At 33.4% G+C, this 14444-nt stretch overlaps 2 protein-coding genes across 2 annotated transcripts; both read right to left on the bottom strand.

Moving 5' to 3' along the window:
• LOC105161726 (probable CCR4-associated factor 1 homolog 9) lies at nucleotides 4649-5847 on the bottom strand. The gene has a single exon (XM_011079517.2). It carries the CDS (start codon nucleotides 5721-5723, stop codon nucleotides 4779-4781), a length of 945 nt encoding a protein of 314 aa, XP_011077819.1. The 5' UTR covers nucleotides 5724-5847; the 3' UTR covers nucleotides 4649-4778.
• LOC105161725 (ubiquitin-conjugating enzyme E2 variant 1D-like) lies at nucleotides 7075-10013 on the bottom strand. The gene is made up of 4 exons (XM_011079516.2): nucleotides 9849-10013; nucleotides 8848-8987; nucleotides 8281-8406; nucleotides 7075-7569 (listed from the first exon to the last, which is right to left on the bottom strand). Exons 1-4 carry the CDS (start codon nucleotides 9880-9882, stop codon nucleotides 7429-7431), a joined length of 441 nt encoding a protein of 146 aa, XP_011077818.1. The 5' UTR covers nucleotides 9883-10013; the 3' UTR covers nucleotides 7075-7428.

Raw genomic sequence — 14444 nt, 5'->3', positions numbered from 1 at the left:
TTGGTCCAATCAAGTAAACAAAATAGTACATAAATCTATCACAACTTATCATTTACATTATCCTTCATTAATCTATCACACCATAATCCCATCACATATAGTAAACAAGCCTAAAGGGTAAGCAGTGATAGGTTTATGTAATACTTTATTTACTTAATCTGACCAATTATTGTGTTGTTGGAGGATTGTTTTATATATTATACTAGAAATCTTTTGAACGTATGATAAATAGAATAAGATAAAAATGTCTTTGTTACATGTCAAGTCAAATAAGTGCTGAAGACCAGCAAATTTGCTTTTGGCTTGTATCTCACGTTCCAATGTGTGGTGAAATTCGGGGAAAACTAGATAATTCGCCAACGGAAAATTGAGAACATTGCTTGGGCTTGGCGTGAAAAATAAACACCTCAGGGGGTGAGATAATTATTAGGCCACCACAGTCGCAAGTAATTTTGGACTTACATTAGTTGTCCCGAGCTGGCTTCTACAAGCCACTAAGGGTGTTCACAGTTTGGTAAACCTACCAAACTCAAACGAAACGAAATTCTGGCGACGTACCAAAACCGAACTCAAAAATTCAGTTCGTGATTCAATTTTTCTTTTCTTGATGGTTCTATATTCAGTTTGGTTTCGATTTTTAGTGTTGGCTACCAAACTATATCAAATACCATAATATTGTTTTTGTTAATTTCTATATCTAATTTAATATATTAATTATTTTTATTATTTTACTTATTAGAAATTTAAAAGCATAAATAAGAAATTTAGTTATTATTTTTAATATTTAATTTTTAACTAGATTTTATATTAATAACAAAAATTTCGGTTGACTGAATACTGAACCGAAATACTAAAAGAAATTTGGTAACTCCGGAACCTATCTCACTAATCTGGTTCAGTATTCGGTACATCATTTTGGCACACCAAATTTTTGATTTACCAAATTCTGGTTCTATTCGGCTTGGTTTTACCGAATGCACAGCCCTACAAGACACAATGTTGGATTGGGCGAGACATAGTAAATGAGGCCTTAGGAGATTCTAATCTACAGGATTATAGATATGGAAGCCTAGATAGAGCCCAAAAAATGGTCTTTTCCTAAGGACATACTTGATCTGTAAACATTCTCACTAGTAAAAGCATGATTAGTAGAGTCACACATATGAAAGTTGAAAATATGTCATAATACATGTTAATAATCACATGTAACACATAAAAACTTGTTGACCACAAATAAGCTAAAACTCGACCTGGAAGCTCAATTAAAAAACTTAAATAAGAGTACATGAAACTTTGGAATCATTGCTAAAGAGGCCTAGCTAGTTGGCAAAAGTGAAGCCTCATGCCCATAAGTCATAGGTTCAAGCCCATCAATGTGCGAGTATTGGTTTATTGTTATAATAGTTGTTACAAATAGTTATTAATTGGTTGTAAATACTTATGATTGATAATTGGTATATTGATTACTAATTATTTAGATTCATAAACTTCACCATCATTCTAATGTACATTTGACCTCACATTAATAAGCTTCTGACATCAAGGTTAACATGAATCTAAAAAACAAAAAATCTAACAATATGGCCCAATAAGATAAAAAATCAAGAACCATTGTTCTATAAGATTAAAGAACTGAAGCAAATTCAAGAAACGCACAAGTCTAAGCAACACAACACAACGATAAGTCACATAATACAAATAAAATCACGTAAAAACGAAGACTAAACAGTAGTAATAATAATTCAAGATTAAACTGGTGTAATGAACAAAATGTAATTACCTCTAGGATGAACAGTACAAAATGTACTTATTCCACTGGTGTGTGAAATCTGTTAGTACATTGCAGCTGGCGTATCACATTCACGCCCTGGAGAAGAGTTGCTAGATGATCATGATTCATCGTTTTTTGTAAATTTTTTTTGCCTTCATTGGTTGGTTTTTCTCCATAATCTGATTGCACAAGGTAATATAATCCTCTAGCCACATTCCAATATCCAATATAATATATCATACAAATCCGAACTGTTAGAGCTACTGATGTATTATACAAATCCGAACTGTTAGAGCTACTGATATATTATACAAATCCGAACTGTTAGAGCTACTGATGCCACCACCTAATATACATACAAACATTTCGTGAAAGTAACTATACCTTTTTGAACATGCAACCACAGAGCTAATATGAGGACAAAAATTGTAATACAAATTGCGCCCCAATTATGCTGGTATTTTATCAGTTTTGAATAAACAAATATACAGGCCTGATATCATGCGTGATTAAAAGTTGGATGATAACTAATGATCAATATCCCATCATGTTGAGGGATTGAAGGAAATAATAATTAGTTGTTTTATCAACTTTTCCATACAGCAGATCATATTGTCGGATTAGAACCAAGTAACCAACTGATCAAAATGCCATTGGTAAATAATTTGAATTAACCAATTTTGTGTCACAAATGAAAATGTAAAGTACAAGGGTTCTAGACCTAATGCCGGCTCCAATTGAGGACTCTTTAACTCTTTCTAAAGAGAAATGACCAGAATGTTAAAAACACCACTGGAGTCGGAAAAAGAAGAGAACATGCGTGCCAACTCTTCAAATAAGCATAAGGGGAGAAAACGAAAAAAAATTATCAGATTTAGATGTGATTGACCAACTGGTTCAATTTTTAGCAAGAAAATAATCCACATTACACCACAGACTATGAAAAACTTAATGGACATAGAATGATCCAAACACCGAAAATTCCAAAATGCAAAAGTCAACAGATTGCACACTCATCCACTCTTCCTAGCACACTTGCATTTTTAATGTATGGGCCGCTTTACAACAAAACTCAAGTAATCAAACCCAATTAATCCATCAGCTCCTCGCCTTTAAGTTTTTCATAGAACAGGCAAAACTATTAAAATTTAAAAAAGAGAGTTCACCTTTCTGTAACTAAATTGTCAACGCCCCCTCCATTTCCAGCATGAAAATTAGAGAACTTCTCACATCAGAAAAGTCCACTCCCACTATCCTTCATTCTTCACGAATAAATTGCCACTATCTTTCATTCTCCACAAATAAATTTCCATAGTCTGGTCCAAAGATTTTCTAGGTAAAGAATTACAACCAACCATTTCCAAGAAATGTAGTGAGAGTAGATAAAATTGGTCCCCTTCATTCTAAAACCACAAGAAAACTGAAAGAATAAAATCATGGCAAAAACTTCTACTGAATTGCATCCTTATTTCCATGTTTTCACATTCTTCCTTTTCAATCAAGTAAAACTCCACCTCGTACACTTCTATATGTCGATTATTTAGACTTACATACTACAAATGCAAAACCTTTATGAGCTTGCACCCAATCAAACTAGACATACTTGCAACAGCTTTGCTCATAAAAAACAAAGGAAAATATGCACAAGACTCCTACATTTTCCAGACAAAGAAGATGTGATAGATAGCTCACTTTTATAAACTCGCTCAAGATATGAACTAACAGAAGCCATTCAAGGTAAATGCACATGTGATGTTCCTAACATGTTCCAAGCTTTTATTTGCGCCACGACTACTTACTTCCAGCATTTCCTATATCAAGCATAAACCTTTTATTCCTGTTTAAGCATAAGTTAAAAGGCATTAGGTGTTAATAATCCTTAACAAGATTCACCTCATGAGAAAAATTTACTAAAAGAAAGTACAATAACACTAACACAGAACTCCAAAATACGTCAGGCAGTCCCATTTTATTTCAACCTCACCTAAACTCTCTCTCACTATATTGACATTATTAGACACTCAAATAACTAGTGTTTACCAATAATCTCTAAAGACATTTAAATGAACAAATGGGTAATAACCATGGCACAGTCAAAGCCTGAAACTTCTACAAGCCTCTTAGAACTAAAAAATGTTAAGGTAATAGTATGCATCCCAATCTCAATCATCTTGTTGTGCCGGGGCTATGTGGTCGTGAAGTTTCAGTTACCTATTTGAGAAAATGCCCAAGGCACCATCTTGTAAGTATGTGACATTAAACCTTGCATGTCTTGTTCCTCAGCACCTACATACACCCTTTGCCCAATAATAGGCGAGGGTGCCACTAGAGTTCCATACCATTAAGCAGCATTGGCTACCATCATGTGGCAATATTCAAACAATATTCTGACATGGAATTGCATATAGCATTTTCTATCAAGTTTCTTTAGTATCCCTACCCTTCACCTAAGAAACAATATACTTAATGCATGACACAAGGCGATAAGGCACTAACTTACTTGTCATCGGTACCAACCTGAAATCAGAAGATCTAAGTAGTAGCATCACTATTCTGCACCTAATAATGAACAGTCACCAACATCTTTTCATGTATAACCAAAAACCACATTGGAACTCCAGAAACCAACTCAACGCTTTTCTAAAACCATCTCAGCACTAACCACATCTCCTAAATCATCTGATTCGCTCTTCGAATCATCTGAGCACTCAACTCGCATTTCAAACTCATATTACTTTCTACTGTACGAAATAGTTCCATCCAACCTCACCATTTGGTCACAACCCACGCAAACTAGTGTGTTTATATGGATTAAATCACAAAAACATAGATACCTATTGAAAGCTTTGGTAATAAATAAATAGAAAAACAGAAGAATAAATCTTAACTGGGACTTGGCTTTTGATATTAAGCGAAAGGATTGTACAGATGAACCAGGAAATAAAGCCAATAGAGATCAACTTTTTTTTTACGGACAGCTTCAGCACATATAGAGTAGAGAAGCTAATTAAGGACCAGGCATCTCTAACCCATGGAGGACGCCAGCATACTGGTCTGGCAAACCCTCCCCCTTCTCGTCATTGCTGAAGTAGATAGACTTAATCTTCTCAAACGCATGCCAGGTCAGCAGGCTATCAGACCCAGCCTGGTGGCACTTCCCAACAACTCGCTTCACATCGAGGGACTGCGCCACCCTATCCAGCCCCCCATGCAGTCCCCGACAGAATTTCATCAAGTGCTTCACATCATAAACACGATCCCCGAAAATGACCCTCACCAAATTCAGAAACTCCGGGAGGGTCCCGGGAAGGGCTTTCCCAGTAAGAGCCTTGACGAGGTATCCAAAGTCATACGCGCTGTGAAATGTTATGTAAGTAACATTCTCGTTACAGACGAGACCGGATGACATCATAAGCTCAGCAAAGCGGGAGATTGAGACGCCAAACTTGCGAGTAGACACGAAGTCAATGCCCTGGTGGCGAAGGAGGTCAATTGAGTTGGGTGCATGGTCATCACGAGAGATGTCGAAATCACGGAAGTTAAACTCCCAGATGAAGCGGCGGTCGGGGCATCCAAGGTCGGGAAGGTTCCCAGACGAGTCAGAGAGCGTGATCCCTACCTGAATTAACTTGAGGGCGTCCACATTGGATTTGAGAGTTTGGTACTGCTCGAGGGGGTCGGAATAGTGATGGTGGGGGCGGAAAACGACACCTGGGAACTCGGTGTCCATCGCAACAAAAGGGTACTGATCGATGATGTCGCGGATGAGGGAGAACTCATACTCCAGGTTCTTAGACCAGACCGAACGGATCAAGACTGGCTTTTTAGAGTAGTCGAACTCCACTCCCGCCAGAGACGGCAGAAGAGAAGGGGTTCCAGAGGTCCGCGACAAGGGTAAAGGTGGTGGAGGCGGTTGGGGTGGCGGGTCATCGGTGGAAATGGAAGTGGCCATGGTGGGGGCGGGGCATCCAGATTGAAATTGATAGCGATGGTTGGATTTGGAGGACAGCTAGGGCTAGGGGGGCATCATTTATAGAAGGGGGATGGGTTGGAAGGGGGTTACTGGGAATGTGGGTTATGACGTGTGTGTGTGTATATATAGCGACGTGGGGAAGAGGTGAACCGGATTAATTGGGTTTGGGCTTTGGAATAGAAACTGATCGGGTTGGAGATTTTATGGACGAGATTACCCTTGGCTTTTCTTCTTGTGGCAATTCTTTGTGACGATATTATTTTTGACAGCTCTTTAAAAAAAAAAAAAAAGGATGTTATTGTTTTAGAAAATGAATGAATGAACAAACGAAAAAAAATTAAATTGTTATTAAAAAAATAGGAAAAGTGTATAAAAATTAATACAAGTATGTGGAAAAAAAGTAATGAGAAAGAAACATGGGAATACGAAAGAATTTAAATAAAAATTACAAAAAAAAAAAAATTACTCAATATGAGTCAATAGGTATTTGGAAACTTGATTTTATAGATCGAATGAGTCAATACGAGTCATCACCAAGACTTTTATTTCCATCATATACTTGTCGATTATACTTTTTCGTACACTCAATCAGATTTTGCTCAAAATGTAAATTAAGCCCTCACAATTAAGAAAAATATTCGCATCATAAGGGCATATATTTGCTTCATAATAGTTTTATTATTTATTTATTGTATTTGAATGTATTTATTAATTTGACATTTGAGAATTTAAATAAAAAAAATTCATGTATTAAATCAATTTTTAAGTTTAAATATATTTAATAATATAAAAATCGCACCCTATCATCAAAAGACAAATGTAAATATTAAGCAAAAATAATATCTTTTACACATGAAGACAAATCAATCTTTAATTAATTTAACTTGTTTCAGAAATATTTATTCTCCAAACACTATTTGATTTAACTTTTATCTCAAATACTACTTTACAACATTTTCTAGTAAAATCACTTCTATAAAAGCAAAAATTTTGGCAAACACCCGCTTAGTTGTGAACTGTGAACGGCACCATAGACATTTATTGTTAAAAATTGTCAGCAAGTCACTGCTCAAAAGTCTACTCAAGGTCTGTGAGAATGTAGTTGATTAGTAGAACTGAAAGCAACGTGACCCATGTTTTAATAATGAAATGGTTCGATCAGGCGGCTCAGATTCACACATCAAACTCTGATGCTTTCTCCAAAAAGCATGAGTATATGCCCTCCGTTTACCTGGCAACAAGTGTTTTATACAAAGGGAACAAATAATTTTCTGCAACTACAAATTTGAAGAGATCAGAATCATAGCTGAAACGAAAAACGTACAAGAAGTCCTAAAATTTAGTGAGATCATTCATTGATTAGAAGTTCACAAGCTCAAGAACCTTGGTACAATTTTCTTCAGTTTCATGGAATCAGAGAGCTTAAGAACATAAATACTATAATATTGACATGACAAGAAGGCCCCAGAGAAGAGAAGAAATCCCATTACCGAACATCCCAACAACATAGTCGCAAGGGATTCAGCAGAATAAAGATAACAGGAATCGAGGAGAATTGATGGGAGAATGCTTTTCGGGGCATTCCCGCTTACAACTTACATCTTAAGGCCGAATTACTAAATCGATATAAACCATAACATCCGCATATGGTCAATAGGACCTATATTTTATATATAACTTTACACTAGAAATAGGTTCCTTCAGGGGGCTGGACCAGCTTACGGTTGTGTGGAGAGGCCATTTCTTTCTTCAGCTGTGTCAGAATGTCTTCCATCGTGTACTCCCGCTGCCAATTCGCTAGGACACTAAACTTCTTTGGTTCAACCTAGATCATGAACATCATGCATTAATTATTTAGAAAATACATGCTTTGATGGCTTTAGAAGTATCCAATATTCTGGTCCAGTTATTTAAATAACTGTAATACCACATAAAAACAGGTTATGTTGTCAATTATAGGATAATACATGCCATTGTATTTGCATTATTTCTTAATCAGCATCATGCATGACATTTGGAAATATACCTTGTTCCTTCCACAGAGATCTACAGGGCGTGAATTTTAAAATAACAGCAAAAATTCTTAAAAATTGTAAGAGTTGTACATATGGTTCACTTATGATTATGATAAAAAAGACTTTCATATGGTTTAAATTAAAAATTTCATATGAAGGATCAGAAGATCATAATCCAGCAAAAAAGTTAAAAATAAAATGATAAAATGTTCTCAGCCACTTCTTGGAACTTAAAGACTTTCATATGGTTCAAGTTACGATCTGAAAGTTGGATAGGCTATTTTCTAGCCCCCCCCACCCGCCAGGAGGAAAGTGAAATGAAAGGGAGAATACAGAGAAAGAGAGATATAGAAATCTTAAATTTAAGAAGGCTTTTAATATCACTGTGTAGATTGTCAAGCTACGGCATGGAAAGAGAACATAATATGTAATTTTATCATACAGTATCTGAACTTATACATTAGCTCTCTCCTAATGGAAACAAGAATGTTAACTTAGCCATTAGATAATTGTATTCTTACCACTCCAGTCTCATGGTTTACGCAAGTCATGTTAATCCGGGAATGGAAGCGAACACTGGGAGGCTTCTCTGGATAATCTTTATCACAAAATAGCTTCAACTGATATATGCGTCCTTCATGTACGGACTGAAATGAAGCAAGAATAGGTGAACTTGAGTTATTTGCACTAATAAAGGGTAAAAGCAGAAGGTCATTAGAACGGTGGAAAGTACATAGTAACTAGCATCTAGCAATAATAATGAATAAAACAATGAATTTACAAACTTGTTAAAGTACTCCATAAAATTACAGATGTTACACTTGCTGCAAGATAAGGCCATGCTTGAACTATGGATTTCATTATCACATAACAACTGTCAAAAGGCATGCAAATACAAGAGCTAGTGCACGTGGCTCAAGCATATATCTAATTTGCGCCTTTAAACCAGTGGATATGAGAACGATGAACCATTCCAAAACCCTAGCATTGACGTACGAACATATGATGCAACACAGATCAATGGAAGGCAGTTCAAACTTTATTATTTGACATCAAAATGAGATAATATAGGCAGAGAAGATGCTCACATTGTGAGGACCTATAATGGTTCCAGTCCATGATCGCATATAAATATCATCTCCATCATCCATTCCATAGCTCACAGTACCATCTCCAATTCCTTTTTCCCCACGTTCAAGTTCCTCCAGCAATCTGAAATTTCGAGGGACTGCAAAAACATAGAAGACTTGAAAAGCCAGCATTCAAGCTCCTATAACTGGGTAAAAAGCACCAGGCGCGTCGATAATAGGAGTCACGCTGCTCACTATTCACACATGACTAAGAAAATGTGCGTGCAGCATCAGAAGTATAATATGTTTGTAAGATTGCCTTTGAACATTACATTGGCCAAACCATTCACCACCAAAATATCGTAAAACAAATTGGATATTACTAAAACGAAATAGAATTGGCTTATTTCTTTTTCTCTTGAAAGACAAGAACAAACAGAATGTTATGTAAAGCAGTTAGGTAAGCCAGTACATAGCAGATAAGTATTATAATTACTGTAAAACCCCATGCAAAGAAAAGATTCACATTCACTGCATCTAATCAGCCCAGAAATATCACGGCACTCAATTAAATCAGAGAGCAACTACAACCATGAAACATAAACCGGTGACACAACATGAAAAAGTAGCCTCATCAGTCACACAAACATAAGCAAACAATTAAATATGCAACAAAAGTTTTATGTCAGCTTTTCAATCAGTGTACACCACAAGCAGCCAAATTTCATTCAATCAATAATTTCCCTCATAAACACATTAAATAAATCGTAATTCTCGAGAAAGAAGAGCACGAAATAACAATCGAACTTGACAGAACGAGTCTTATTACGATCCGACATTTAACTCTTAAACAATCACTCTTTCAGACAACAAAAACACTAAAAACACACGGATTCCTGCGACCCACTTGCAGATTGACCACAAAATACATGGAATCGAGAAAAATCCACATAAAGGAAAACAAAACCTTTACAAGAAAAAGAAAAACAAAACTCTGCGCAGAAGGGAGAAGGCGTTACCCACGACACTGGATCCTCCTGAGCCAAGGGTCATGGTGTAGATAATCGAATAGGGTTTCTGCGCGGAGATCGATTTGATAGAAGAGACAGATATTTTGGGGAAGGCGGAGTCAAGAGAATCTTGAGAAGAGAAACGCGGGGTTGGGGTTGGGGTTGGGGTTGGGGTTGGCTTAAAAAGGGTGGGGAGAAAGAGACATATAGTAGGACTAAACTAAAAACCAAAAAAAAAAAAAAAAAAGGTGATAATTGAACTCCCCATCTAGAAAAATTATATTTAATACGTTTAAAATTTACTTTCCTCTAATAATAAATTTATTCATTAGTTGAAATTCATTAAATTTACTAATATTAATAAAAATATTAGATAAAATTCATATTTATCCCTAATTGATTTATTACTAATTCATTGCAAGTCAAATAAATCTTTTTATAACCAAATTACCCTTATACATCTTCATACATTAATACATGCGATGAGGTATAATTTTACCATTATAAAGGTAGTTTAGCCATAACAAAATTTATTTGACCTGCAATAATGGTTTATTAATATCAATAAATTTAGTGAATTTTGCATAGTGAATAGACTTATTTATTAGACGAAAATAAATCTTAAAAAGTACTAAATGTAATTTTTTAAATCATAGAGGACCCTATATAATTAAACTAAACTTAGGAGATGAGAGTAAAATTATCCCTAAAAATAATTGAAGACAAGTACTCATCATTACACACCTTATTATTACTAGTAATTTATTGCACATTAATTTTATAATACAATTTAAAATAAAATATTTATTACTTTAATAAAATTTATACAAAATAATAAGTTGATATTAAATTTATAAAAAGATGGGTGACCAAAAAGATGCATAAAAAAAACAACTATAAAAATATAGTGACGGAGTAGAAAGTTAAATTAATAAATTAAAATTAGCGACCAAAATTTGAGAGATATCATGAAGTTACTCTTTTTTAATAATAAGTTATAGATTTCCTCGTAATTTATTATATATATATATATATATATTTAAATAAATATTGTTAAAAATTCTTATTTTTGTGTATGGTGGTTTTAATAATAATTATACGTATTTAAATAGTATTTGTTGGATAGCTATTGATATTTATTTATATTAATTGTTGAAATTATGCTATAATGGTAATGAATTTAGTTTTTGTTTAAAAAATAATAATAATAAGTGGGGGAGTGCACAAAAGTTCACAATGGTTTATGTAAACATGTGGGAGAAGCCCATTTTGTTCCTTGGGAAATCCCAAAAAGGCCCAACCCTTATTGGATCCACATATTTCGGAAATGGGTTGGGTCGGGTCAGCCCGTCCTCACCATGAATTATGACCCTTGGACTCGGGACACATTGCACCATCCCTAGGAGAACCAATGTACATCTATACAATTGGGTGCAACTTATAAATAATTTAATATTTTAAAAATGCTTTTATTGTAGTTTTTATCTCCAAAATTCAACCTCATCGACCGCCTTTTGATTTATTCTACAATCGAATTTGAAACTTGTAAATAACAAAAATATATCTCCATCAAATTTGAATGTTATGCAAGATGTTGGTACAAAATTGCTATATATATATATATACACTGAGGGGGTACAAAATTAATATTAGTTTTTCAAATAATTAGAACTTATTGAGTTCGAGTGGAAAATGAATATATAAAAAAAATTACGATAAGGGTGTATAAAAAAAATTATGTTTGGTAACGAAGAATAAATAAAGAGATAGTAAGATTATATATATATATATATATATATATATATATATGAAACTCTATCCTATTTTGTTCTCGTTTGAAATTGTACGGGAAAAAAATAGAAGTATAAGACTAAAAATTCAAATAAGTATATGTTTTGCTTTATTTTTATTATATTACTTATATACATAATTTACTCGTAAAAAACACTCCTTTTTTTTATTTTAAGGTATTGACATTTAAATTTACTTCATTTTGTCTTTGTTTAATGTGCATTCTTATTAATAAATGTTAAGGTTTATTTTTTTAATAATTTAAAATTATTTTAATATTAATTTATTCATTTTAGGATATATTACAATGAACGCTTTTGATATTTTACGTAATTATAAGTACCTATTTTTATGTACTAGAAGGAAAAGAAGAAAATCTCACATCATCAACTCTTTTTTCTAATAATTTCTAAATTATTTAAAAAAAAAAACAAGAGCAGCTGAGTGGACATTCCGAAACCTCTGTCTAAGAAATTTTATAATTCTATCAAATATCATGAAAATTTGTTTCTGCCAAACCACATGGGAGCTCATTTATTCTTTATTTTATGATACAAAATGAAGAGCAAAGGATTAGTTGGTAAAATTGTAAAAATTAATTTTTCATCCTCAACGTACTGGTACCAGATAAGAGAAAAGATTTAAAATGTAGTTTAATTTTCAAGTACACCAGACAGCTTATTATTATGTTTGGAATGATGGAATTCAACATAAAGATTTCAAACCCGTAATAACAAATTCATCCAACTTATTTGAATAACTTCATACAACAAATTTGAAACCCTTAAACGTTCTTTTGAATTATATTTTTTTGGCATTACAATAGATTTCAAATTGAAGTTATTTTTTTATTTTGTAACTTAACGGCAAGTCGTAATCAAAAGTTGATTCATTAAGAATCTAATTTCATCCTCTCCCAGCTTTATCCTTATAATTTTGCACGTGTGGATTTTCTCATTTACACATTATCTTGAATGAGATTATTGTAATGACTATCTCGTCAGTTTGACATTACCTTTATTTCTTCACAAACTTGATGTTAAGTCATGTCATTTCATACATAGCATCCTACGTTTTTCCTAGCAAACTCGAAGTTGATACCTAATGAGGTTTCAAGAACGATGTCTTTGGTAGTTGCTTGAATCTTATTACAATGACAAACTCAACATGCATGACTAGGCTAGAAAAAGAGGAATTTATCAAAAGTTTTATGTAGCATTAAAGGTCACTTTGTTTTCAAGGTACAATAAAAACACCAATGTAGTATTTGTGTGCCCCATCTCACATATTTATACTCATGGTGTGTCTGGTCCCCCAACACAACTTCCATGATAATGATCCATAGAAATAAGTTGAGCAGTACTTAGAAATATTCATACACAAAATATTATTGCTAGATTGCCGGTTTCAATTTTAATGCTTCCTAGTTCCCGCGGAGTAAAATTTGGCAGCTTTGCTGCTTTGTTTGGAGTTGTTTTTGGATAGTTTCTAGTCAATTTGAAAACGTGAGTTTGAATTTTGATGTCGAGATATTTTGAAAATACATTATAGAGATAATTTTATAATAATTGATGCACAATACATAATATAGATGAATGATCGATACACACATTATTTTATAAAATTAAAAGGATATGCATCGATCATCCATACACTTACTGTATACAACATCGAATGTAATATGTATCGGATATTGAAAGATTTTTCCTAAATATTTCTGAAAATATTTGACAACATAATATGAATATGTATATGTCCGAAAACAAACAGGGGTAGTGTTCAAGAATTACTTTTAGTTTTATGTCTCAATCTACAGAGTACACGTGATAGGTATAGAGGCACACAATTATTAAACTTCACATGATAAGACACCAAAATTTGATGTCTTATTAAACACCACTTTCAACAATTTTGAACTTCACATTAATTTCTCTTCGCCTCCACACTCATAGTCACAAATTATGAACCACTATTAAATGCAACGTACTTTCATTCCATTATGCACCTTCAAATTATATCTGGTAAGCTTTGAAGAACAAGAACAAAGAGTTTGAGTACATAACTGTTTAGGCTGTATTTGGATTGATAAATCTGAATTTGAGAAAAAGATTTGAAAAAATAATTTCAAATGACTCCATATTTAAAAAATTTACAATTCATCAATTTTCGACAAACATAGTTCAAATTTAAAGGATTTGGAATCATGTGAATTGAAAATATCCAAACAAATGTAACCTTACTTTTTTTTTTTTTTTCTTTCTTTTGTTAATTCGATGATAATTTTTTAGGCTCAAACTGGATGTGCTCTATTTGGTACATCTATTCTAAAATTCTGCACAGACGAATCACAATTAAAAATGTACTAAGTTATCCCAATAACTATTATCTGAAAGTTTAAGACAACGACGATCGTTTTGTAGAGGAGAATGTGGAGCACTGAGTTCTTTTGTATCTAATATGAGGGTAGTTACAATGTTGATGTACATTAGCCTAATTATATCAATATGTCTTGTATCATTTAGTTCCGTCTATATAATTGGTATCCACAATTCGAATTAGTTATGATGCCCTTTGAGTTGATTTGAGTAAAATCCATAACTTTTTTAGGACATTATAATATTATATTAAGGATGAACAAAAAATATTAAAAAAAGACTACTAGAAAAATCAGCAATGTTCATATTTGTAGGGAGCATGAATTTTTTTAACAATGCGTCCGGAAGATGTTCCAGATTTTCCCCATAGCAATAGGGCTATAGTACCTAACGTTCAAAAAGGTGTACTTTTCGACATGTATTCAACTCCAATTATATG

Source organism: Sesamum indicum, linkage group LG5, assembly GCF_000512975.1.
Source record: "Sesamum indicum cultivar Zhongzhi No. 13 linkage group LG5, S_indicum_v1.0, whole genome shotgun sequence".
Taxonomy (NCBI): domain Eukaryota; kingdom Viridiplantae; phylum Streptophyta; class Magnoliopsida; order Lamiales; family Pedaliaceae; genus Sesamum; species Sesamum indicum.
Note: the sequence above shows the minus strand (reverse complement) of the source record. Positions and strands in the feature narration are given on the sequence as shown.